The 27,227-nt window shown below is 46.9% G+C and overlaps 1 protein-coding gene and 1 long non-coding RNA gene across 9 annotated transcripts in view; one reads left to right on the top strand and one right to left on the bottom strand.

Moving 5' to 3' along the window:
- The window catches only part of LOC125983788 (BAH and coiled-coil domain-containing protein 1), a 46,097-nt gene extending 27,664 nt beyond the window's left edge, over positions 1–18,433 (top strand). For 2 of the 7 annotated variants that reach the window (XM_049745368.2, XM_049745374.2), the window contains 25 exons: positions 1,066–1,191; positions 1,381–3,822; positions 4,397–4,511; positions 4,609–4,808; positions 4,890–5,051; positions 5,287–5,570; positions 5,651–5,996; positions 6,443–7,372; positions 8,321–8,490; positions 8,570–8,706; positions 8,788–8,898; positions 10,812–10,926; positions 11,180–11,393; positions 11,482–11,658; positions 12,376–12,549; positions 12,660–12,940; positions 13,066–13,137; positions 13,214–13,548; positions 13,694–13,769; positions 14,349–14,457; positions 14,538–14,651; positions 14,726–14,872; positions 14,968–16,199; positions 16,264–16,500; positions 16,571–18,433. In XM_049745368.2, coding sequence (XP_049601325.1) covers positions 1,066–1,191; positions 1,381–3,822; positions 4,397–4,511; positions 4,609–4,808; positions 4,890–5,051; positions 5,287–5,570; positions 5,651–5,996; positions 6,443–7,372; positions 8,321–8,490; positions 8,570–8,706; positions 8,788–8,898; positions 10,812–10,926; positions 11,180–11,393; positions 11,482–11,658; positions 12,376–12,549; positions 12,660–12,940; positions 13,066–13,137; positions 13,214–13,548; positions 13,694–13,769; positions 14,349–14,457; positions 14,538–14,651; positions 14,726–14,872; positions 14,968–16,199; positions 16,264–16,500; positions 16,571–16,780 — 8,516 coding nt within the window. In that variant the 3' untranslated portion in view covers positions 16,781–18,433. The remainder of the gene's footprint in view (positions 1–1,065; positions 1,192–1,380; positions 3,823–4,396; positions 4,512–4,608; positions 4,809–4,889; positions 5,052–5,286; positions 5,571–5,650; positions 5,997–6,442; positions 7,373–8,320; positions 8,491–8,569; positions 8,707–8,787; positions 8,899–10,811; positions 10,927–11,179; positions 11,394–11,481; positions 11,659–12,375; positions 12,550–12,659; positions 12,941–13,065; positions 13,138–13,213; positions 13,549–13,693; positions 13,770–14,348; positions 14,458–14,537; positions 14,652–14,725; positions 14,873–14,967; positions 16,200–16,263; positions 16,501–16,570) is intronic. The other 5 variants (XM_068653434.1, XM_049745373.2, XM_049745371.2 and 2 more) reach the window with 5 other exon arrangements.
- The window catches only part of LOC125983944 (uncharacterized), a 73,917-nt gene that overhangs the window by 36,090 nt on the left and 10,600 nt on the right, over positions 1–27,227 (bottom strand). The gene's annotated exons all lie outside the window — the stretch shown is intronic.

The raw sequence follows: 27,227 nt of genomic DNA, 5'->3' as shown, positions 1-27,227 counted from the left end.
TTTAGCCCACCACAACACTCCTCCCTTTCCAGAGCCACCACAAGCACTGTCGCCATTGTTCCCGAGAGCTAAAAGTGAGACATCTAACACTGCTGAGAGGGAAGGAAAAAAAGAAAAAAAGAAAAAAGAAAAGCACGCCGCCGCCACACACACATACACACACAAAGCCAAGTGAACTGCATCTGCGCTTTCCAGGATCGGGCCGCGCACTTGCCAACACAAATACATCTGGCTTTCATTTAGCTTGTACAACCCATGTTTCCCTCCCTGTTCACTCCCCACCCCCCTTCTTCCTCCCATCCTCCATTCACCTGTGCGCTATGTTTCAAGATGAGGATGGTCGTAACAATGTGACAGCCTCACCTGTCAATCAATGTTTGCAACAAAGTCTTTATTATTACACGGAAAGATTTGGCGCAAACTATAGCAGGTCAACATCTCAGGAAATTTTCATCAAGTTTCTGATAATTCCTGAATCTGGATTTCTCCTTGATTGTTCAAGAAGGGGGGTGGTCTCAAGAGACTTTTTTTTTTGTTCCAAAGTATCTGTTGAGTGGTTGTTTTCAATCAGCAGCATTGGTCCAGTGGAAATTCCGAACTGAAGAACCCTTTTGGATTTAAAAAGGGAACCATTTTAAATTCCAGTTGCCTTTGACTCAACTTTAGTGGATTTAAGTCCCCTGAAGGGCACAGCAATAAGAGGATCACACTGAATCCAAGAGACGGTCTAGGTCAAAATATGGCAAAAAACAGAACGTGAAGTCTTTACAATCAGATGGACAAAGGTGTCACGGACGTTTCTGGGAGAATGATAGACAAATAGCCATATGTTGAAGAGACATCGCAATCATCCCCAAGCCCGAGCTTATCGTGTATTGTCTGCATTCTAAATTCAAGCGGGAAAGGCAAACATGACAGGCGGAGCCACTACTTATTTGCGTATGAACACCAGCAGCTGCATGGGACCTGGAGGATTATGGAGAGTTTGTGTGGATAAGTGCATCATGGTGCTTACCGGCCCGTCTTATCTGCTATCTGTGCCCCATTCTGTGCTATCTATTTCAGCCGCTGCGGGGTATCCTCGATTCTCAGGGAGTCTGGCCCACACTTTTCTTCCTATGAGCCACTTGGATCACCATGCCAACGGTGGAGTTCTCTATGGTCAACACCGTTTCTATGACACCCAAAAAGGTGAGGCGCGGATGATTAGAATGTAATCAGACAGAAGTAATAAGTAAATTGAATCCATAAAACATTGTATGGCCTAATCCGTTATGGGTATTTATAAAAGAATGCCCAGGGACATGATTGGTGAGATGAATAATGTAATTCTAGAAAATCTCTTTTTCATTTGATTTGTCTTTGCTCTCTTTGTCTCAGAGAACTTCTACATTCGAGGTCTCCCGTCACAGCCTCCTCTCATCTCAACTAATCACAGTCTGCCACCGATGTCCAGGGCGGGCTCGGGACTCACCCAGGGGCCTTGCAGCAGAGAAAGAGATCCAGGTGGTGGAGCGAGTCTGCTCAAGGGTCTCAAAGAGGGAGCGGTGGAGAGGGGAGTTGGACCAGTCAAAGACAAGGAGAGGTCGAATAGCAAACAGGAGGCGAAGGAAAGACAGCAGCAGCAACATCAACAGCAGCAGCAGCAGCAGCAGCAGCAACAACAGCAGCAGCAGCAGCAACAGCAGCAACAGCAGCAGCAGCAGCAGCAGCAGCAGCAGCAGCAACCGCAGCACCACAGCCACCAATCTGCCCTGCCCGCACACCACCATCACCACCATTCTCACTCCCATCAGCAGCACCCACACTATCCCCACCATCCACTGCCCCTGGAGGAAGTTAACAGCCGGGCCCTGGAAAGGCACAAGGCGTCACTCCCAATGGAATACAGCAAGGACCCACAAATCATGGGCAAGCCATTGAGCGCTTGTTTGCACAATGGTAAGATGCAAAATGGAGAGAGCGCCAATGTGGCTGGGCCCAAGACCTCCATGTCTAGTTGTGGAGGGGAGGGCACACCCTTGGGAACTATTGCAGGTGGAGGTAACGGTCACGGCAGACATATGAGCTCCAGCGGAAACGGCCGCTGCACCAAAGAAGGGATAAGTGGAGAAATGCGAATTAGCGAACAGCCCTCAGACTGCCTAGAAAGGGGGCAGGCGCCGCTTCACCACTCTTTGTCTTACTCTGTAGCCCCACCCTTACAGTTGGGCTCCACTGGAGGGGCGCACACTCACCCACACCCGCACACTCACCCCCATACACATGCACACCCAGGAGGCTTCCACTGCCTTCAGCTTCACCCGAGCCACCCGCACCATCCACACCCTTCCCACCATGCTCACCACCACCCAGAATTCTTCTGTCCACCCGCTCCTGCCCCACTAAGTAATCCCGCCTCACACGATAGGGGGCAAGCAAATGCGGGGCGGGAACCTAAAGTCACGGGGCCTACATTTGTGCCGTCTGTGGCAGACGCAGGGGAGAAACATGGCGGGCCATTCCAGCTCGGGAACCCCGACTGCCAGATTGTAGGCAGTGGAGGGGGGACTACCAAGGACAAAAATATGGTAAAAAATGCAGGTGGTGGACACCACGGTAGTTGGCATAGAAAACAGCAGCAGCAACAGCAACAACAACAACAACAACAACAACAGCAGCAGCAGCAGCAGCAGCAGCAGCAGCAGCAGCAGCAGCAACAACAGCACACGTACAGAAAAACGGAGAAGGCTCCGGACTGGATGCAGTCGCATCACCACCATCTCCAAGCCTCTCAGCTTCCTCCACCTATCCAGCAACAACCACAACAACAACCTCCACAACCCCAGAAGCAGCACCAGGTTGCCCGCTCACGCAGTGTTGAGTGTGTAAACAGTGCTGTTGACATGGACATGTTCCGATCCTCATTGCCCCAGGGACCCAAAACTGGACACACTGTCCCGCATTCTGTCAACACTTCACCTTATAGAGACTGTTCCCATTCAGGACCCCCAGCAAATTCCTCCGCACTTGGAAACAAAAATATGAGTCAGCATAGCGCTTCTGCCGGGAGCTGCTCCTTACAGAGAGATGGCCAAAAAGTGGCCAGGATTCGCCACCAGCAGCACGGGCGACCTGGTCCCGATGCTCCGTCTCCGGGTGACCTCAACCAGGGGACGGTGCAGGAGATGAAAAGAAAAATTGAGATGTCGGCTTATGGTTACAGTGGCAACGGTGGGCGGCAGCACCACCAGCAGCAGCCCCCTGTGCCGCAATGGGCCATGAGACCTCCTCACCACATGGCACACAATGAGGAGGACCAGAGAAAGTCCTACATGGAGTTAGGAAGCAGTACTATGCAACATTCGCAGCAACAGCAGCAGAGAATAAATCCGCCTCCTCAGCCAACGACTGCACCTTCAGTCAGTCAGCAACAGCAGCAGCCACAGCAACAACCTGACAGCCAAGGCTCAACCCGGGGAGAGAGCAGTGCCATGAAAAGCTTACTCAAGTATAGCAACCAGCAGCAGCCACAGCTCCTTTCTCAGAAAACCCCCTTCGGTGGTCTCGGGAGCCTGAAATCGGGGCCTGCGGGGGGGAGCTGCGCCCTTCAGATTAACAAACAGACGCTTCCATCAAGGAAGGGCCCAGTCAGCGACAACGAGCGTCCCGATTACAGTGGACGACATCGGGACATCGGTGAAGCGGGCCACGGGGACGGCGAGGTGCGGCAACCGCCGGTTGGTATCGCGGTCGCCGTGGCAAGACAAAGGGAACCGTCGTGTCATTCGTCAGACGGCCATTCCGGCAGCAGACATGGCAGAGTGCAGCCCACCGTGAAAGGTAAAGTCAAATGTCAACTCCTTCATCGGTAGAACCAGCTCAAAATATATTTGCGTCGGGCCTTTTAGCCGTTAGTAGCCGTTTAGTTGGAATCGTTTTTATGATCTTATGGGGTTGGTAAATGATTTTCTCCCATTGTGGTTATGGACTAACAACTTGATTCAGACATTCATCTTCCTAATAGCCTATATAGAAGCTTGCTAAAGCAGCAATTAGAAACATTTCAAACGACAAGCGTTCATACTGACATAATTTACATAAGGACCGCATACAAGCAAAGGCAGTCGTTCCAAATGAAGGAAAATCAAGTGGAACAGCCGGAAAGAAAATATTACATCTAATTTACATCTAAAGTGCAGTCAAATCAGTCTTTGAAAAAGCCACAGTCACTGTGCACAACTCCCCCTGCTGCTTATTGGCTGGAATAGTCTTGCGCGGAAATATTAGCGTACCAAGTCTCTTGTGGCTTAAGTTGGTGTTTTTAAAAAAGCTGAGCCACCAGAGAATTTGTCCTTTCCTTGACACACAAGGCTGAACAGAGCTAGTTAATTGTAAACTAATGTTTGTCTCACAGGACCAGCCCACACCATGTATCCCTCAGATCCGACTACGGAGCAGGAGAGAAAAATGATGAGCGGGGAACAGATAGGTCTGACGTGTTTGGACAGGGATCGAGACGCATATCTCAGGTAAACCACTTCAAGGCATTTACTTGAGAGATTAAATTTGCATTGTTCGATGATTTGCGATCCCCTATGTTTACCTTTCCCTGATATCCCGACACAGAGATAATAAGGAAAGGGTGGAGTTTTCCAGGATTCATCCCTCCAACAGCTGCCACGGGGACCTCACGTCTCATCTCATGGTCCCAGGCGGGACTTCCCTCCAATCTGGCCAATTAGCAGACCCTGCTGCACATTCTGCTCACCACCATTGGATGCCAAGAACTGGAAGCCCATCCCTTTGGATGACAGGACACTCTTATGGTAAAATCGCCAGATTATTATAGAGTTCATTTTAGGTATCACGGATCGATTCGATACAGAGTCCCCATTCTCTATTTAAAGCAGGTATAGGTCATACCGCCCTGCACCAGAATCTTCCCCCTGGTTTCTCCGCAGCCATGCCAGGCCCTCTGCAACCGGTCCTGCCTCTGCCTCAGGATCCCTCTGCTCAGTTGGTGGTCCTACCCACGGATGCCCCTACTCATCCGGCACCCCACCACCTCGGTATGTCCTAATAAGGCCCTTTTCATCTCTCGCCGACTCAGCAACATCACACATCATGACTTTTAGTCCATCTTCACTTATAAGTCCAGTTTGTCTTGAGGTAAATTATTTAAAAAATTAATCTGGTAAAGATGACTAAGAGTAAATACAATACGTTAGGCTATCAGATATTGAAACGGAAATGTCTTTTTAGTTTTAAGAACCCCCATTTGTCTCACTCTCCTGTTCTCATTAGATGTAATGGAACAGCAAGGACTTTGGCCCCCAGTGTACGGCGCCCGGGGCCCAGCCTCCCACATGCAGCATCCCACAGTATACTCTCGATCCCAGTTTCTACGGCAACAGGAGCTTTACGCTCTCCAGCAGCATCAACAGCTTCAGCATCAGCACCAAAGCCACCAGTCGCAGCAAGCACACGCGCAGCATCATCAACCACAGCAGCAGCAGCAGCAGCAGCAGCAGCAACACAAAGCTGTGCACGGCATGGACATGCAACACCAAGCCCCTCATAATCCTCAGGTGACTGGAAACAAATTTGAGCAACTATGAGCAAATAATCAGTTCAAGCGTTTCCTAATGCCTTGTCTAAACCCCAATAGATGCAGAAAAGGGGCGTTGAACCCTCTGTTGACCTAGAGGAACTTCTCCCAAAACCAAGGACATCAAAACCGTCCAAGCCCTACTCCTATAACCCTCCCCAAAGGAACACCTCCCCTGCTGGAGCCTGCACTGCTCTCTTGTCCCCTTGCTGCCAGTCCCCTTCAATGCACCCGCACTCAAAAAGCACTCCCTCAACACCGTGCCGGGCTCCCAGCCCAGCTGTTACGGCCCCTCACTCACCTACCATGAGTCCGGCCCCATCCCAGATGCCTAAGGAGGCCGATCCCCAGGTTAAGCGAGGGGAGGGCCAGCCCCCACAAAATTATCCAGAATCTTTGGAGCCTGGTAAGCAGAATGTGTCAAAAGGATTTATAACTAAGGTTGTTAGTGCATGCAGGATTTGATGTGAGACAGGCATCATCTTTACAAGGTCGAATTCAAGCACTTTTTAAGTACTTGTGAGGATTTTTTCAGCACATTATAGCTGTGGTAAATTATATATTTAGATAGAAGCTTTATATATTTTTTCTTTTATCAGTTACAAAAAGTGTCATTCAGCAGAGTGCAAAACTTTGTCAAGGCCAAACAATCCTAATTTGAATCTGCAGTTTTCCTTTTTTAAAATCACTAAAAGGGGTAAAAAAAATTCCAGGTTTTTGCATAACTGCTCCTAAAAGTTTTGTGGAATTTGCAGATTTGGTTGTAATCCTGTTCACAAACAAACAAACTGATAAGATCATAACCCTCTTGGCGCGGTTACTGAAATAATTGAAATCTCTTTCTCCCCAAAGACTTGCCTCCTGGATACACATACTCTGCCGTCACGATTGGCTACAGGAACGGGCCTTCTCCCCAGAACATTCAGCTTGCAGAACCAGCCGACCTGGAAGCAATCCAATCTGAGCCTTCCGAGCATGCCCCGCAGACTCTTTCTAGCCTTGGGGAGGGGCTTGACTGCCAAGCGGTGGTCAGGCCTCTCTCTGAGCCACTTGAACCTAAGGAAGTGGATCAGGGAGATGAGGGGGGCATCCTTGAGCGAGTCCTGGACCAAAGAGAGGAGGTGGAGGCCGCAGCGGTCACAGTAGCCAACTATGTATCAAGGGAGAACGAGGCGGAGACGCAGGGGGCTTCCGAGGAAGAGGTGCTCGTCTGCCCCCCTGCTGACAGCCCGCTGTGCGAGGCTGCTTCCTGTCCAGTGGTGCCCCTGTGCACGGATCAAGCAGAAAGACCAGAGACTGTCATCACCTTGGAGGACGATGAGCCTATGGGTGAGGAGAGCCAGGTGGAGCCTGCTATGTCAGAAGAGCACACACCCGGCCCGGGCACCATCGTGGAGCTTGACGCTACGACCCCGGCAGCCCCGCTGGAGCAATGCGTGGAAGAAGTCAAGGACTGCAAGCAGAAGCAGCAAGGGAACATGCTGGTGGCTGACAAGGCCCCATTGGAGATGGCATGTCTTTCCCCTGCAGCGGCGTCCGTCCCCAGCCCAAGCCAGGCGACGTCTGCTGAATCCCACAAACCTCTTGTGCCGTGCTACTGGAGCCTTGAGCTGCTCATCGCTGCTGCTTTCTGCACAGACGTCCCCCCGTTCCCCTTGCTTCCTTTCAACTCTACACCGGCGGTCCCGTCACAGAGCAACCCCTGCCAGGGAATGGAGCTGCTCAGTGAGGTGGCCGACCTGGAGCTACAACAGAAGAGGCACCGCAGTGGGGAAAGCAGAGGTAAGGAAACCATTTTTCTGGTAACCAATCACTCGACTGCATTTTTCCACAGAGACCACCTCCCACTTCCCCCTCAGGGCTAGCCTCCGTTGCTCTGTGCTCACTCCTAGGTTCTTCGCTCTTCTTCTCCATCTCTAGAGGCTCTAGTGAAATCTCCCTAGGGAAATCCTCTGCATGCTTGCTTGCCGTTCCTTTCTTTGGTGTGCTAAAGGCAGTTTTATTTCCTAAAAGGCTGCTCTCACGATGCAAAGGCCTCTGGAGGGAGAGAGACGAAAGTAGCAGGACAGGGTCGAACCCTGTAAGAGAGGGTGTTCACCTCTCTCTTTCCCATATATTCTCTTCCTCGGGGAACAATGTTATTTGAGCCACACGCGCACTTGCATAGGTTTCATTCACTAGGCGGTCACTTCCCATCACTTCAGATGTCACAAAACGCAAAGGGTCCCCACAAAGCATCTATCTCAGTAAATGTGTTAACACTGAACAGATATCCATCGTTATACAGTAAAAGAAACTGTATACCACCTCCCCGTACACAACACTATCCCCTAGCCTGTGCGTAATCACAAATGCAGTCAATGTTTTCAGCACCCTGGAGCATTGCCTTGCTAATTAGAACCCATTGTTTCAAAGTGCCTTTAAAAGCTTCCTTGTTTTCCAAAGCGCCATGTGTTTTTATATCATTCAAGCAAAGGATGTTTTGTGTTTACCACAGCGTCCTAATGCATTTAACAGCTCCCAAAAGGGACCTCGATTAAAAAAAAAAAAAGGTTTCATCCACTGATTTCGGAGTCAGTGAGGCGCTTGTGATGAAGCACTGTTGACAGCTTAGGGAAGCGGTGCAATGTTTCAAAGTCACGGCAAGTCTATCAAAATGTGTGGGACAACAAGACAATTCATTAGGCTTTAAATTTTCACCACGAGCATCAAACATGTCTTTTTCCACAGAGGAGGAGTTGTTGATGTTTGACCTCCACAGCCTGGCAACTCTAGCGACAGCCCGATTACTGGAGACGAGTCCACAGGCAGGCAACGCTACGTGTTCGGGTCGACAGTTCCCAGTTCGCAAGACCTTCAACTTGCGAAGAAAATGTAGCTGGACGCCACGCAATGAACCAGTAAGAGTATCATTTTGGTGTCAACACCCTCAAAGCTCTTATTTGGGTTAATGTTAAAGAGACAATGGATACTTTCCAGGTGTGCCAAACCAAAGGCAGCATGGAAACGATGGACGGTCCCGAGCTTGAGATGCGTGTCAAGTTGGCCGAGCTTCAACGTCACTATAAAGAGAAGCAGAGGGAGCTGGCCAAACTCCAGAGGAAACACGATCATCAGTAAGCGGGATACGCCTTTCCGACTATTTATACCCATTTTTCCGACTCACAACAACGTCATTTTGACGTGTGCTCAAACAGAAAAGAGGAAACGCCACGTAGCCCAGCACGAAGAGGACCGGGACGACCCAGGAAGAAGAAGCCCATCCTCACAACGAGCTCAGTGTCATCTGAGGGCCAAAGAAAAGTCAAGTGCGTTAAGTTTTAGTCCCGCCATCTCTCCTACTGCCTTTCACAGGCATTAAACAAAACGAGAAGTCAATCGAACCATTCGAGAAAGTCCATTTAATCCTCAACGTCGGTGTTAATTCTATAACGACATAACTGTGTCAGCTGTGCTCATGGCTATTTGCAGAATATTTATGTTAGGACATACCTACAAAATCTACCCATTAGGTTTCAACTTGGTATTATTGGCACTTGGTTGGGGGCGGGGCTAACAGGCAGACGATGTAATTAGAGTACTGTGAATTCTCTGGTAATCTTCCCCTGTGCAAGGAATGTGACACCTCACTGTCATATGGGCTCAATGGGTCAACGTGGGTCAAGAAGGATAACACGATGGCCGTGTTCAGTTCTACGGATTGAATCCCACGCATGCAAATGGCCACGAGGCAAGGCCATTTGAGTACAGTAAAAAATGAAATGAAATATGTTACTAAAATAAATATAGGTTAGTAATTCTTCAAATAGTGACCTCTGCTCACATGAACATCTATATATATATAAAAACAATATTTACGATGAGGAAAGAGATTTTGACTCTAAATATAACTATTACATGGTGGTCATTCCAAATAGTGTTGTTCCCGCTAAGGCAGAAGAATTGGGAAATCAAATACCGTCAGGCTTGGGTTAGTTGTGCACGCTTCTTTCTCGTGGTTTCCGGGCAACGACAGTGCCCCGAGCTGCCCTTCTACAATGTCACCTCCACTCTTCTTTCAACCGTATCACCCCTGCCCCCTCACCAGGCCATCGCTGACGCCAGGGGAGGGGGACGCTGATGCCGGGTGACAGTGACGCCCAAGTGAAAGGGTAACGGGGCCAAGGCCCTGCAGCAAGGTGCATTGGGGGAAGGGTGGCCCGCCACCGAACATGCTGTCGGGGTTGGCGGGTGTTTTGCAAGCTGTAGCACGGGCTACTTACTCTCCGTGTACAAGTCATAGCTAGTTGTCATATTTGGGTGTCACGACCCAGGGCAACGGGTCAATCAGGACAGAGGCCGAAGCTACATCACTGGTGTTCTTTGTGCTATATTAGCAAAGCTTTTAACATCAGCTAATCAATTGGGAAGGCGAACCCAAAAGTCTTTGCCATGTTTAGCGGCGGACGGCAGAACCATTCTTGCAGACAAGTCGCACTTTACCGTCATTCTCCAGATAGTCTGTTGGCTGACCCCACCACACAACAACCCCAGTCATTGTATTCCCTTAAGGATTGTTCAAGGCTGAATTCCGATGATGAGATAAAAGGGTCTGCTTACTCAGCCATATTTTTACTGAGGAAAAAAAATACGAAGAAAATGTCATTCTAACCGCTTGCAGGGATGGATTATTGAAACGAGTCTCAGTGGACATTTGACATTGCTCCAATCTGATCACTGACAACTTGAAATTAAAGATGTGAGAAATTCTCAACCCATTCACTAGATTTTAGCGGTTGCCGAATTGCACACTGCGCGTACACCATAAATAGTTTTGCAATATAATTTTTGAAGTGGTTGACTTGTGTTGCTTCTTTTGCTCTGGTGAAAGGATCCAAAATGGCAATGCAATTGGAGATCTATAATTTTTTTTCCACTGAAAACAATAGCGCTAAATATAAATATCCTTCCAAGCACTTGCCCAAACTTTTCAATGCTAGGTCACATGCTGTGTGCATTCCCGTGTGCCGATCTCTTCAAACGCAGATTTCTTGTGAGATGGCCAATTTTTCCTCACAGTCCTGTACAGATCCCAGGCTGTCGTCCTACTTTTATGTTGCTCTGCCTCAGACATAGCTTAGTTATTAGATGATTTAACTCTTTTTCCTTGTGATGTCCTCGCTCCCCTCAAACCACTGCGATTCTTGTCTAATGAATTCATCTCCCTTGTTTTGACTGACAGGCCGATGGTGACGGGGCATTCCCTGACGCCTGAGGAGCTCGGAGGGGGAGGAGACAGCCAGAGAAGGAAGAAGAGGCTGTCTTGTCGAGCCTTTGAACAACTTGGAAGCACACAGGTCAGGATCTCGTTGTCCGCTATTCTTTAATTCGCCACGCAACTCCGAATTAAAGAGGCCACGGTTGCATTTAAAATACGACTTTGTTGAGCTCTGTTTCTAATTAAATACAAACGACATGAGTCGAAACCCGAGCACTTGATGTTAATGCATTTTACACCTGGGCACTTAATATTCTGTTTCATCTTTTATAGTCATATTTTTTTTTTTGCTGTAGCTTTAACTAGGTCTCACTGTCCCTCTTCTGCTGTAGCAGATAAAAGCGCAAGGTTGCAAAAAAGGTGGTCCTCAAAGTGTTCTGGGCACCAAGTTGGCTGCCGATGTGGCACAGCTCAAACAGAAGAGCCAGGCGAAAAAGAGTCTCTCAGGGATGCGCTACAGGGACAAGGAGGTTTCACCGTGCAACTCAAAGCATGGACACCGAAGCCAGGGCAACAGACGAGAGTCTGGGGGACACAGCGACACAGGTACATGCTTTGCGATTATTTCACCCGTCAAAACTAATTGTAAGGTCGAGCAAAGCTAGATCTCAGAAGGATTGTCCAACTCTCTCAGCAGCAAGTGTGGACAGTTGTCCTCAGGAGAGCTGGGCTGGGGAAGGGCACCGCGGATCTAAAAAAGAGACACATGGTTCTGCTCATCATAGTAAGACCAGAGTGAGGGTTCACCGTGGACAAAGACGGGAGTCACTGGGAGACAGTTCGAATCCTGAAAGTGACTCCTCGGAACAAGGTAAGATGAGAATATTTGGCAGTCATTCAACACCCAACTTTTTATTGATACGCACTTCACAGATGTATTTTATTAACTGATATTAGATAATGCAAAACACACACAACCACCTTCCACCTCTTGATCCAAAGTGACAAGCACATAACAGCCAACCATTCTGGTTTAAGAGCGGTTGAACTCAAAAGGAACCGCCGTAAACCTCGAGATCAGAGGAATGCCGATGCATGATATTCAGTGCCACACTCTAGTGAGTCTTAAAATCCGCAAATCACTCTGAAGGCAACCAGATGTGGGTGAAAAGGTGAGGAACACCTTGTGTGGAAGACAAGGTGCGCATGGACATTTTGACACTAGCCTTGTTGGCTGATTCCGCGCTACATGTGCAGCTGCGGACACTTGCCTCTGAGAGGCTTTGACAGCCCTGGAGACGGAGAGACTGGTTGGCTCAAGGAGAGCAATGTGACAAACACACACACAGACACACACACACACTCACTGTTGTTTTCCGGCTCTGTTGCATGTGGCTTCACACCAGGAAATATCATCAAGGCAAAGCACTTCATACATCATTTCAATGAACAGTTCAATGTTTACTTGACTGCTAATGAAGTGTTTGTGAAATAATGGAGACATTCAAGATAATCACAGTTCAGCAAGGCATTTGATAAAACATTCTAACCCCAAAAATGCATGCTCTGTATTCTCGGTTCCCATCAGGAGAGGAAGAGGAGGAAGGCAGTAATGATAGTGATGAAGGTCAAGACCTAAGAGCACAACCGCCAAGAGATGTGACTTCTTGCTCTTCTGTGACCGGTCCAAGTCCTTCGTCCATTGTAAAACTGGAGGCCAATCAGAAAGCCAGGAACAAAAAACAGAGACAGGAGCTTTATGGTAAGACTGACAGTTGTTTGATTTATAAGGAATCTTCACGAGAAGCATCTGTTTTGCGTTTCTCTTCGTGGCTTGTTAACGGTGTCTGTTTCTGTAATTGAACCGCACAGGCTCCCATACTCTTTCTGGCGCGGAAGGTGAGGTCAAAGTACGAAAGAAGAACCCCGGTAGACTGAGCCCGGCCAGTGCGGTCAAAACCCGCTTTGAGGACCACAACGCAAGGGGGGTTGGCGGACCGCGAGCACCTAGGCCCAAGGAGCCTCGGTGGGGAAGCCACAGCAACCGGGGCAACCGTTTCCGACGTAGCATGGGGCTGCCAACGTTTCCGACAACGAACGAGAGGTTAAAGAGGGCCACGCGGAAAAGTACCATCTTGAGAGGAACAATTAAGGTTAGCAAGAAGTCATTCTCATAGATGTGCAAGAAAATATCGAAGACTAATTACATTTGTGCATAAAGATTTTCGTAATTTACCCCAAAATCTTAATTACCCCGCCCCATCATCTTGTCCATTAGCGGAGAAATAGCTGGGCCCCGGTGCCAAAGACTGAGGACGGAAGCAGAGGCAGAAGAGCCAAAGAGCACCAGGTACCAGTAGCAGTCACCTTATTTAAATGCAAAATAAATTCCGACATTTGTCCATTTTGACCTCGATCATCCACAGGCAAAAGGCCGAGCAGTCAGTCGACTGTTGGAAAGCTTTGCGGCCGATGAGGGCTTTCAGATGAATAGCAGCAGCTTCTCAGATGAAGACGACGATGAGGACAACAGTGATTCGGGCAAAAAGAACCCCGAAGGTAAACCAAATTACAAACCACATCATGTGGCAATTTTGAAGGGATGCGAAATTATTAATTGGGGTGTTTTGCGTTTTTCAGTTGCAGTTCCTAATTGTGTCTTGACCAAAGAACTCTTAACGGACGGACTGAAGATTCTGGTCTCAAAGGAAGATGAGCTTCTTTATGCTGCCAGGATCCACACTATGGATTTCCCAGATATGTAAGCAACGACACAGTCTGTTTTTTGACTATCCTGGGGAAATTATATTTATTTATTTTTAAGAAAATTGACATTTGTGAGTGACTGCAATTGAAGTATTGGTCATGTATTACCATTATTATTTATTGTTATTTTTGTATTCCAGATTTAGTGTCACAATTGACGGGGAAAGGGGAAACCGGGCAAAGATCTATTCATTGGAGCAACTGCTTCGGGAAGCTGTAAGTTTATCTCCGACAGTCATGACTTGAGCCTGTAGTAAATACTTCAGTTGATGCGGGGTTAGGAACAATAGTTCCATATATTGGACCCGCTTTACTCACAGTGGCCTGAGATAACTAGCAAGATCCTTTGTTGGACGTTAAGAGAGATCATCAACAATTTTCCCCGAGCGCCTTCTTGCACACGCTTGCACACACATCCACGCCTCATCTTTCAAAAGGGTCTCTCGTCATGGCAACAGTAAATGAAAGCAACCTGAAAGAGCCCCCAGTGAGAGGCGGATGTTAGGGCTGCCTGTATTGTTGGAAGGAGGATCTGGCAACCGGCAATCACAAGCTCTCTATTCAGGCCTTCTTTGGTATTACTCAGCAAGTCAGGCTTTAACTACATCCAGGCTTCCGTTGCTTTCAGCCCTGACTGGCACATTGGCATGACACGCAGTAAGCAACCGCTTACAATTGCGGCACACTGGATGCTCATGAACTTGGTTTCAGTTTGCTCAAACTGTTTCAACATGTGTGTCTGGTATTTTGGACAGCTTGTAACAAACCGTAATGACATTTTCATCCGGGTATCAGGTCCTTGATGTACGCCCCGAGTCAGAAGCTATGCTAGGTGAAGGAACCAGGGTGTGCGCTTACTGGAGTGAACGTTCACGCTGCTTGTACCCAGGCTATGTTCGCAGAGGTGAGACGTCAACCTCAATTTCTAGTATCTTGCACATCCCAAATATTCACTCTGGCAAATTTTACGTTCATCTCTTGCAGGGATTTCAACCGATGAGGCGAGGCCAGGAGTAATGGTAGAGTTTGACGACGGGGACCGAGGGAAGATTTCTGTACCAAACATCCGCCTCCTACCACCGGGATATCAAATACACTGTGAGTGTCCGCCTTTTTAAGATATTTATCTGTAAATAAATGCTAATAATTGAAATCAATGTATAATTCCTAAGGTGAGGAGACATCTCCTGCTGCGTATGGACCCAGCTTGAGTCAGGTCAAGAAAAGCTCCAGTTTCAATAATACAGTCAATGACAGATTCAACACTGTCAGTATGGTCAAAAGCAACCAACCGCTAACTCTCCCAAAAAGAAGACCAGGTAAGATTTTTTTTTCGTCCTGCAAATAAAACACTATATTTGTCCTAATTTTCAAGAAAGCTTGGATAATGACACCGCAAAATTTTTCATCCTAGGGAGACCAAAGGGATCTGGGAAAAAACAAAAGCAACAGCTGGCTGAAAATGCCAATAAAAATTCTTCCCTCTTTGTGGCATGGCCTTCATTGACGAGCACCAGGAAGAGGACGTTCCACAATCTATTTCAGCTCAATGGGACACCGAGAAAGGCCTTGAGATTGAGGGAGGATGACTCATTTGCCTTGACTCCCATCCAACCGCTTGCCTCCACCCAATCCAAAGGGCTTTTCAGCAGTAGCTCCTTTGAGGTGGACTCCTTTAGTAGCATTGCAAATGGCTACTCCTCTTTCTGTACCAAGTCCACAGGATCACGTCCAGATTCATCTGTCGGTCCAAAAAGTGGAATTTACGGACAGAAACGCAGACAAGACGAATTGGTTGCACCCAGGGTGAAGAAGTCTAGTCAGGAGTTTCTGGTCAAATTAGATCACGAAGGAGTAACTTCCCCAAAGACCAAGAACAGCAAGGCTCTGCTGCTGCGAGGCGGCTCTTCCAGTCTGAGTGGAATGCCCAAGACGGAGGGTTACTCACATCCGGTCCTTCTTGTTAAAGACAACAAAAAGGGTGATAACTCGAGGGTAGAACTTCTCCTGAAAGGAACCACGCCCCAAAGAAAGCCTTCATTGCTTCTAGGAGAATATGGAGACTTGGGCTTCAGTTCGCACCGAGAGTGTCATAGCTCCTACTCTGATATGGATGATGAAGAGGAGGAAGAGCATGAGAGGAAAAGGGCTGCACTTAGATTAGCTTCAGGGGGTCTAAGGACAGCTGGACATTTCCTCTCTCATCTTGCAGTTTCATCCTCATCTTCTGGTTCATCCAGCTCCTCTTCATCAGGCTCAATATCAAGCTCCAGCTTATGTTCCTCTGACAACGACTCGTCCTACAGCTCAGAGGATGAGGAAAGTTCGACACTAATGCTACAGAACTGCCTGTCTTCTCACCGAGGACTCCTCCAACCCAGTGAAGCCTCCACGTCCTCACGGCAACATTCGTTTGTGGCCAAAGCCTTGGCTGTTTCCAATACCAAAGGACCGCTTGATGAACACGTCTCCAACAGTAAATCTCTTAAGAGGAAAGACTGCGACAGTTCCATTTCTAAGTCATCGAGAGAATTTGTCAAGAAACCGAGAATGCTACCAGATGACATTTCATGTATACCGAGGCCCAAGATGTCCACATTCCTTGCGGGACGCCAGATGTGGAGATGGTCTGGCAGCCCTACACAGGTGAGGATATTATCGGTTTCAGCGCTTGTCCAGAAAGATTGCTGACATGTCTGGATTTCCACAGAGGCGGGGCCTAAAAGGTAAGGCCAAGAAGCTTTTCTACAAGGGCATCGTGAGAGGAAAGGAAGCAGTGAAAGTGGGAGACTGTGCCGTGTTCCTCTCAGCTGGGCGCCCCAACCTACCATACATTGGTAAAATTGAAAACTTCTGGGAGTCTTGGACATCTAGCATGGTGGTCAAAGTTAAGTGGTTCTACCACCCTGAAGAGACCAAACAAGGAAAAAGGCAGCGAGACGGCAAGGTAAGCAGACGTTTGTTCTGCCGGAATATGTTAGTTTTGCTCTGACTAACCTCAAACCTCTCCCAACCAGCATGCCCTGTACCAGTCATGTCATGAGGATGAAAATGATGTCCAGACAATCTCTCATAAGTGCCAGGTCGTGAGTCAAGAGGAATATGAGAGTCTGACACGCAATCAGAAGCCGAACAGTACCGTGCCAGATTTGTATTACCTGGCCGGGACTTATGACCCCACCACTGGTCAGCTGGTCACTGCTGAAGGGGTTTCGATCTTGTGCTGAACCTCTATGAGGGAACTACTGAAGAATTCCTCTGCCGGAAATATCAAAGTCCAATACTTTACAAAGAGGCCCCACTCTAGCCTTGTAAAGTGATGTGTTGCTTGGTTTCGGGCTGTCTGAGACTACACACTGGAGACTACTGATGTCTAACCTACGTGGAAGACTTCAAAAACGTGGACCATTTAAGTAAAACGGCTGAACTCTGGGTCTTCCTTTGCATCACAGCCATCAATAAAACTGGCGTTTTATCGGTCTAACGGTTTCATAAACCTGGCTTCTATCACGTGTCACCGAAACGAAGCTGGGCAAGGCCGTCGCGGTCTCTATAGGACCAATTCGATGAAGGTAGCCTTACCTGAACCAAGAAGTGAAAGCGAGCGAGACTCGGGACTCTCCCAAAGCCTCGTCATTCCAGGGAAGTTGACGACGTGTAAAGTCGATGTCTGTAAATATTTTGAAATGGATCCAAATCAAGCCATACACTTCAGTACCTCTCGCCTGTCTTCAGTGTTCAGGTGTACAGATTGTACAGATGGAATATTGTATCGTTGTCTGTTGTCGATATGTACATAAAAGCTATTTTATACGGGATTATATTGTACATATGAGATGTATCTTTCCATGTTTGCAATTGATTTATTTTTATATGTGTATAGATTGTTGTTGTTGTTATTTTTTGCTTTCTTTCTTTTGCTTTGGGAACTCATTTTTGAAGATGTTAGCGTTGCACTGCTTATGCCCTGCTGAGACGGAAACAGACAGAGCACAAAGAGAGAAGGATATGGTGGATAACCGGGCAAGACTCGCTCTCTGAGAGATTCTGAGTCGTCCTGTTTTAAAAAAAGGTCAAGTGGCTTTTTTGTAAATGTTATTTTGGTTTTTTTAACCTATCATTTTTTATTTATGTCCTTCTCAACTGATTTTTAAGGCAGACCCCAGCGGACTGCAATCATAGATAATAATTTAAGATATGAATGACATTTGAGTCATCACTAATCATGTCCATACAAATGAATTTAGAACAAGACTGGCTCTTCTAACAATGTGCTACATCCTAAAAAACATACCAAAGTGGCTTTAATATCTTGATTTGAATTTATCGTATCGCAAAGCACCTGTATCGAATTTGAATCGGAAATTACTGATCGGAAATATTCCTCCGCTGTGTGTTTTGGCTCTGCTTGTGACTTCTGGCAGTTTTAAAACCCCACCAGGGAGCGTGAGCATGAACGTCCAGGTACTGACAAAATATGAGATTGAGCATTCAAAAATGTTATTTCCATTTGAATATCATGTCGATTTTGTACAGTACGCGCACATACTCGATAGTAACTGTGAAGGACAATCAGATTCACAAAGCAATGGACTAAGTTCATTTCAGTTTATTTAATTTGTGCCAAGTCCCTTTTGTCTACATTAGTCTTGTTTTATATGCAATCCTGACTCTTGTATTGACAAAAGTTTATTTTGTTCGCCAACACTATTTATTTTCACGTCAACGTTGCTGTTTGTCCAAGAGCGCTTTATGAGAATGTGACAGTTTTTCAAAAATGGGTGTGATGTCGCATTTTGCATTTCTTAAATAAAAGTGGTCTTCTAGAGGCCAAACAGTGAAAAGAAATAAAAACACTGGATTGTTCTCGTCCACAAACATCTACGAATTACGTCTGTGATTTTTGGCTGCGCTCTCTTCAACGCATCGCGACGCGGAAGAATTCGAGGTTACATTTGGAGAACACTTATCAGACCTTCGCCTGCCAAATTTTATTTGTTGTGCTAAGTCTTTCTGTGTAAGTGTCTCGGGCTGAGCCGAGTTTGGGCGAGCGTGGAGTTCCATGGTAAATAGACAGATCTGTCACAGCATCAGATAAAGCCTTCTGGCTTTAACTGCCAAGCTCTGTAAATATGATGGCGCCTGATTCAGAGATACAGTCGATGCACATTTAAGCGGGAGCGCACTCTTGCCAGGCTACAAAAAGAAGGCGGAGCCATAGAAAAAACAGATTTAAAAAAAACTAGACTCGATATAAAATGTGAAGGAAATGATCACAAATGATTCGGTAGAAATTTAAAATGTCCGCATCCATCCCTGTCAGCTTTGCCAACGCTTATCTCTGTTAATAGTGAATGAACCGCTGACAGGGCCCGAAGGAGAAACAATGTGGGTCAATGACTTTGTCTGCGGGCCCACGGGTGTTTTTGGAGCAGCATCGCCACCTCCCATCCCCCCGTCGACGCCCTCACCAGGGGTTAATGGCGACATCAGTCATCTCCAACAACAGCCCAGTGAACACAAACAAGGCTGTTTGCTACCACAACCTTTTGTGTTGACGATGGCCGCCTCTCCGTGTCCGAGTCACGGCCCTTTGCTGTCTCAGCAGCGTGCGGGCAGGAGGGGGGAGATTAGGACAAGTGGGTCCGAGTATGATGAGGTTAACATTCTTTGTTTGGAGAAGGACTTGCCTCATTACCTCGCCATGCTTTGAGATACACAGTAAAGATAGGAAAGTTCTGCCTTCTAATTTGGAAAATGTGGGTTGGAAGGGACGCAACCGCCCAACGGATATTCGTGGGAAAGCCAAGGTCGCTTGACTGTTACCTATTGTGATATGCCATGTATATAGTATATGTATATATTTTTTTTTTTTACTGCCTCCTCTCCGGATTAGCTTGCTCAGTATCCAGACGACGTTGCTCAGTGTCAACAGGAGGAATACTTTCTTGCCAAAATATCTGCACCTCATAAATGTCTCGCCCTCTGCTTGACCCTGTCTGGCCTCTGACTGTGAAGGGGGTTGAGGTTGAGCAGGGGACAGACAGCCTGGTGTGCATTAGTCGGTTTGGATGCGTGGATAAAGGTGAGGGGGGGGGCTGGTAAACGTAGCTGAGGTAAGGTCCTGGGTTTTAACAAGATGCTGGCTCTCCCGGCAGGAAAAAACATATCAATCAAATACCGAGTGCCCTTTCTTAAAGGGCACTAAAGCCCCGCTCATTCATTGTTAAGCATATCAATTATAAAGCAATAGAACGGAACCTCATCATATTGCGAGCCCTACTTTAGGTATACCGAGATGGATGATATTTGTAAAGTCCAGCCGGAAAAAGTCAGACGTTCCTGAAGTTGAAAATTTTACAGGATACATAATCTACATTTGAGCTGAGACGTTATGACACTTCCAAAGAGTGGATTGCAACCAAAAGGTACAATCGGATCTTGCCGTTATAAAAACGATAGCGTGCCAACAGCCACAGTTGTTATCTCAGCAGTCCAATAAGCCGGTACAGTAATGGCAAGTAAAGTTACAACCTGTCATAAAAGGGGTCAGGTGGCGGACAACTGGAAATCTCATGAGTAACGACTTTGCTCTTTGTAAGAGGGGACGCGTAAAAGCAGTGAGGCGGATCCCAGTTTGGTTCTCGTACGCAGTTGTAATTTGAAAAGAACCACTTCAATCTGGAAATGTAATTCACGCCGTGAATTACCGAATCACCTATTTCCCCATGTGGTGGTGTTTTGTGCATTCTCATGTTGACAACCCCAAACCTGGTCTCAGGTGTTTACCCCCTTTCAGCAGCTCTGGCCATCCCATCTCTGTTTACGTTGCTCTTCTCTGCTATTGACTCTGCGCTGACTTGCTCTGCTGCACGGCGCTCCAAACAGCTGTTCCATTATAACGAGAGCGGGCGCTTCAACCACAACGCTCTGCCGCACGAGCTCTCGTCGACAGCCATTACCGCTGCCACCGCGATGATTGCCTGCCTTGGCTGGCACGGACGCAAAAGTCATAAAGCTTATAGTCTCCGGCAATGCCAGGAGCGTTCGGGATAAAGTCAGCCAGGGAAACCGTCAGAGGAGCTTGTCAAACCACGATGAAAATTGACCAAGGTCTGCTTTTGATTAGTTTTTTTTTTTATTTTGTGGCGATATAGCCTCAAAATTATATCCCAATATTTTTCTGGATATTTGTTGACTTAAGAGGCACACATTACCAGCTGCAAGGATTAGTCTGACCGTACTATGACGGCACGATTTTCCTTAAATTTTGTTTCAGTTTGTATTGCCAGTTTTCGTGGTTACATTGCACACTGACATGTTCTCGTTCTGATATCGGGAAATACAGATCAAGATACCGATTATCTGGTATGCCTTAATCACTTTTATGTACAGTATACCTTGGGCTATTTTGGTCAACACCATGAAACTCTTGGAAGTTTTTTTTTTTGTTTTTCCTGTTGGCATGCACAGCTGGTGCTGAGTCAGGCGACAGGAAACCTGTCCAAAAGGCCACCAAACAGCCCCAGGCAGCCTGTGGACTGCTGCAAGGCAAACTACTTGGCTGCAAGGACAAGAGACACAGTGCATAAATTAATATGCAATTGCCGATGCTTTGGAGGGGCTGCATGTTGCTACGTATACTGAATATGAAACCAGAAGCAGGTGAAGAGAATTTCTTGAGGCACAACTCGGCTGCAATCTAAAATCCGACATGAAATCAGTTCGTTAACGCGGCATTTTTCAGCTCAATCTCGATCTTTTTAGCTAAGTGGTGACCTGATACAATAAAAGTAGACGTGGCGGCTGAGAGACACATCTGCATGTTAAAAAGTAACAGTTTGAGCAGATTATAAAATCCAGACTCCGTTAGTTGCCAAAAACAACACATCTGTGTTCCTCACTACTTTTAAAAATACACAATCTCTCGGGATAGAAGGTGTTCGTAAGCCTCGTGACTGGCACTTGGACAACTTATTAACATGAGTTGAAGCCCCTGGGCCGCTAAGCCGGGCTTTGATCAGACATTTTGGAGACGCTGCGCTATTGCTTCAAACAAATCCATTGGGGCTAGATTCCAAAGAAACTCATCAAGCATCAAGTGTACGTACTCGAGGATGCAGGACACAGCTATAAATGTACCTTTCTTTTCAACAACGAGGAGGAGCTCAAGAGATTATACACGTGAGGACACAGCAAGCATGGGCAACACTGAGATCATCCGACACACCTCTGCAACCTTGCCAGAGGCCAATCCCAAATGCTCTTCTGTGATAACAGTTGTGTACAGAAAACCAATTTCGTCTTATATCCTCTCTTGAATTTCAGCGACGTCAACCCGTCAGTGGGGGAGACACTGAGTGAATGAATCACGGAGCAAGACAAGGTGGGCTCAGAGCCCGCGGCTGATCCGTAGGGGTCAAAGGCAAGAAAAAAGAGAGCAAATGAAAGCTAAATGGAGCAATTCAGTCGGCAGAGGCAAACAGTGAATTCACCTGAGGGTAGTCTCGTATATTGTTTGTGTCTCCATGGAGACCGGACTTCCTGAGTGCACACTTTGATGGGAGCCGACTGTTGACCGACTAGCCTGCCCGGCGATTGATTTCCCCACAATGTTCTTGACCAGATGGGGACAAAAAGCAGGCCTGTGGTTAGGCCTACCTGCCTGTTGCTGTAAACTGAAATGATGTGGAGGGCGGGGAACTAAATGGTAAATGGCACCGTGGCTTTCTGCCATTACCTTTAAGATACTCAACGTGACTAAGCTCATTTACACGGTAACAGAACTAACCACCCAGGTCGGAATTGATCCAAATGAGCTCTGCCTGGTAATTTGACCTTGATCTGGTCAAACTGGCCTATGAATTGCCCGGGTTATGACCTGTGCAGCATAATAGTGGCTACAGGTTGTCATCAAATTACCTGGCACAGCATTTTGGAGTCAAACTGGTGACTCATTACAACATCCTCAGCTGCTAACATTCCTTCACCAAGTCAGGCTAGCTTAGAAAGTAGTGAATTTCGGCTTAAAGATTTAAAACAGATACCATCTTATTATTATCGGTGTCTTAGATCTACGGTATAGCTTCCACATTCAAGGCTTTTCAATCATCTCTGAACTTCCTCTGCTATCTTGACCATCGGAACCAGATCAGACAACTCAAGCGAGCCTTCATCTGCGGTCCAGCGTTCGGTGTCGGCTTACAGGGCCCACTCGGTACGCACGGCACATTATGGAAGTTTTAATAGGTGATCAGAGCAGCTGCTGCCAGCTCGGCGTTGATTTACCGTGGCTAAGAGAGGGCTTAATGACTATAGAAGCAGACAGCTCTTAACCCTTTGATGTGCTTCGGATAATGTAATAGGATCAGGTAGCCCCCTTGGGAAAGTTGCATGTACGCTCGTGAAAATGAGCGCATACAAGCCCCCGCCGCCGCTTTTGGAATCCAATTACACAATCGAAAAACTCCTTAATAAGAGAGCTCCGCCCCTTTCGGTTGACTTGGAACAACTTGGCTTGAACTGACGGTCAAAGCGTTTGACACGCTTGTAACGGCCATGCACCGGCATGTAAACGCACTCAAATCCAAATCCATGCACGCTTGTGTTTCTTGCTGACAGGTGCTCGAGGAAATAAAAGCTGATCCGGTACAAACTGCTCGGGCGGGCTTAGCACTTCGACAGAACACCATTGGAGCGCTTGTCCAGAAGCTAGCGCTATTTGGATCATGCAAAATCCATCGCGTGGGCTCAAGAGCACATTTTCCTAAGTTCATTTGAGCTTTCCACTGACGATGGTCACTCTCTTCTTGGTTTCGTAAACGCTGAACAAGTTTATTACACCGTGTACAATCATCCGTCTCATTCTTCAAATATTTCACATCACAGGATTAAAAAGCCATCAGAAAATCATTTTTTTTGATACCTTTGGTTGGAAAATGGATCAAACTGTCTTTACATGGCACTTTAGAAGCATTCATCATGCAACAATTGACAATCGTTGCCAACCGGCTGTTCGCCCCAATATAAACTTGGAGCCTGGGGCCCATTAACAAATTCAGGAATTACAGCTCAATTGTCCAACGGCTCTTGGTCTGCCAGGATAGAATCAAAAACAGATGGAATCTTCAATAAAAAAGTGTCCATTATTACAGTAAGGATGTCTCCCAGAAGATCCCGAATTACAGCAAAGCAGATACAGGGACGGTGAACGATGTTGGGCTTGGAGCAGCAGCCAAGTGTCTACCCACCGATGCCAAGTGAGACGGCGCCAGGCACTTCCTGTTGTAAACACGCACAACCCACATTTCGAGTTGGTGGGGGGACAACCGGGGGACGAAGACATGTCCCCAGCTGCTCTATGAAAAGTTCCCCAATGAAACAAATGTCTTCGATTTGTTCAGACAAGCGTCAGTAGTCATTTTGAGGGGAGTGTGGGGACAAATGGCATTGCTGGTGGGAGACGGTTTGAATGTGTTTGCGACTAAATGGGAGAAGCTCCCGCGACGTTCTGTATTCCGTTCCTTGTGTGGTTACCTGAAGTTACCACGGTTTGGATTGTTTCATCAATATTTTAAGAGTTAGGGTTCAAGTTCAATGTCCAAGTTACGCTAAACAAACAAGACCTGTCTGACGGAACCACTGACCAGCTGAAGTTTTCAGGGGGGGGGGTGTATCACCGGTGTTCTGTAATGTCAAGCCACTGTATTCATTCACTTGAGTGTGTATAAATCACTCACCGTTACAATCTGTCCGTGTGGGAATGCAGTAAAACGTGAGGACGGGCAAATAACGTGCCAAGTATGTTTGGCAGGGCTTTATGTGCAACCATTAAGTAGCCCAACCAACATGTGGAGGCACGCCGTACATAAATTACAACGCACATCAGCCTGGACTTTGGAGTCCGGAGAGGGAATTGCCATAAAGGCCGAGGATCTCCCATTTACCGTGTTCGGGAATTTAACAGACCACGTAGTTTCTCGCTGGGCTGCGTGTGTTATTACACGAAAATGAACGAGAATTTTATCAGCGGTATCTCAATTGGCTGCCAGAACCGGCCTTCAAAACACGTACTTGGGCACCGGCAGAGAAGTGTTGACAGCCTTGGATTATGAATGTATTGTTTGGAGCTGATGACTGACAACAAAAGGAAACATTTGCACTGGATTGAGGCTGAATGAAGCGTGAAGGTCAAAACCGCGCGACGAAATCCACTATTAGAGTATGACTAACTGATTTGAATGCGGAATGAAAAGGCGTCGCTTCATGCTTTATCGTGACTCCAAACTAAAATGTGTTGTAGTTTTGGTTTGGAACTTTGGAACTGACTGTGGTTACGTTCCAAGTGTCCACTGTGTGAAAGAGAATTTGTAATTATGGTGTACCATCATTTTTTTTTTCTCCCTCTCAGTCTGGATGACCAATGCTGCGTCTTGACTGGCAAAGAAAGGGGAGGGGGCGAGTGGGGTTTAACGGGTTTGGCCGGTTCTGAAAACAAATGACAGCCAACAAAACAAATGTGCAATTACAAGCGAGAATTAAAAGGCTTGACATTTAGCAAGGCTCATTTATATGGCCGACCACACTCGGCTCATTGGTAAAGTCCCAATTATGGCGGGCGGGTGGAGCGGCGGTGAGAGAGCAGACGTCCGGGCTTGGGATTGGGGCCGAGACGTTAACGGTCCGAGAGAGGTTCATCCAGTAGATGAGGTCAGTGAGCGGCAAGCTGCTGAGGAAGGAGATTCCCAGCCAATGTAGCCATTTTATATTTTACGCTACCTTTACTGCATGTCTCATGGCTCGTTTTCCTTGGCTGGTTTTAGAAGAGGTAGCCGGAGGATTCCAAAGAGCCACAAGACATTTTTTTTTGCAGAAGAAAACCAAAGGGGGCGGGTCACGCCCTGATGTCAGTTTGAAAGCAAAAGCAAATTTGAAAACAGTTTTATTTCCTTCCATGCAATAATTTCGAACCATTATTTTTAATTGCCTTCAGTCTGCAAATGAGCCCGTCTTAGATGGCAAACGCAGTTTTCAAACGCGTACAATGTCACGCCATTACATGCATCGGCGCTTTTGTAATTATTCCAAGCATTTGTTCCTCAGTCTTTTTGCGATTATATCGAGTTCATTGTGTCACTTGACAACTTTGACTCTTGCTCGCAATCGAATCGTAATAAGCCGGTCGCTGGCCCTTTAAACGGAGCGGGCTAATGGATGCCGTGCAAAGGTGCTAATGGATGACAAGTTGAAAAATGGTCTTATCAGAGAAAGGCCCAGGACAGTTACAAATGAAATAATCATACGGGGCACATTAATCCGTGGCCATGCCCTCAGGGGAGACCTTGGCTTAGTGTGAGCGAGCGGTGTGTAAATGTACGTCTGTGTGTGTTTGCAAGTGACCAATGCCTCCCCCCCCCCCTTGCCCGGCATACCTCACATTCAATCATTGAGTATGACAGTGAACAGAGAGTTTGCAAAATGTCAGCTTTTGCCTCTGGTAGAATGGAAAGATAAAAACACAAGAGACTAAATAACTCAAAGGAATCCGTCAGTGGACCCACCTGACTTTGGGCGGCAGGCAGGGTGTACCCCGGAGTGGTCGCCATTCAATCACAGAGCAACTTAAAAGACACAATTGGCAATCTGGCATCTAATAGCCAGCGAGCACTAAGACGCCACCGTAAAAATGATGTAATGTTATTGCTTGGAAGGCTCCTGGAGTGCCAGGCAAGCTCGATGTGGAAAGGGAGGGGGCGGGGCAAAAGAGGATGGCCTCATTAGCGGAATATTAGCATCATTGTCAGTAGTACGTAACGTGACACCAACCGCAGCGTGTCTCAATTTAAATTTTTTTAATTTGTTTTAAAAATCTTGTCCTCTCCATAGACAAACGGACCCGGGGTTATTCCCGTGTCCTTAAACACAAACAAATGAAATCAGCTTTTTGTTTTGTGTTCAACCAGGCGAGAAATTCCCTGAAGACGGACGAGAAAATGAAAAACATTCATCTTAGGAAATGTTTTTCATTTGTCAGCAGTTCAGCCCAAACGAGCAGACATGCGTGAAAGCGCCGCTTCGCATTTGTTGGTCGACACTGCCATCTGCAGCGCATCGGCAATCGGATCACAACTGCAAGGTTGAAAGATGTATAATAATAGGTTTGAGGGGGAACTAGATCTTTTGATTCACTGTTGCAAGCAAATTTGTCACTATGACTTTTTACTAATCCCTCCACAATTTTTATTGACTGGCTTGACCATCTTTGCCAGTTGAGCATAATTTTGAGTCGGTCAAACAAACACTAATTTTGTTTTAGCAGAATGATTGCAATCCCCAAACCCAAAATATTTTTTTTCAAGACCTAGCAAAACACTTTCCGTGCCAAGAAATGATATTCTAAGTGTTTTGGGAGCGTGTTGCTCCCCAAATATTTCATGGAAAAATAATCTCGTATAAGAATTGCAATGCTGCCATCCAGTGAGCACAGGTGGAATCCTGCTTACAAAAGTGTAATAAAGACAAACTGGAAGCGTATATGACCTGGAAATAATATTCAATATGGCTGATGGGTGGATATGAACTCATCACATTATGGTGATGCTGTGAATGCAGGATTTGTAAAAATCAAGTTCAATCAAAAGTAAAAAACGCAGCAGAGGCAAATAAGCCAAGTGC

This window comes from Syngnathus scovelli, chromosome 16, assembly GCF_024217435.2.
Source record: "Syngnathus scovelli strain Florida chromosome 16, RoL_Ssco_1.2, whole genome shotgun sequence".
Lineage (NCBI taxonomy): Eukaryota > Metazoa > Chordata > Actinopteri > Syngnathiformes > Syngnathidae > Syngnathus > Syngnathus scovelli.
The sequence above is the reverse complement of the archived record's forward strand: the minus strand, read 5'-3'. Positions and strand labels throughout refer to the sequence as shown.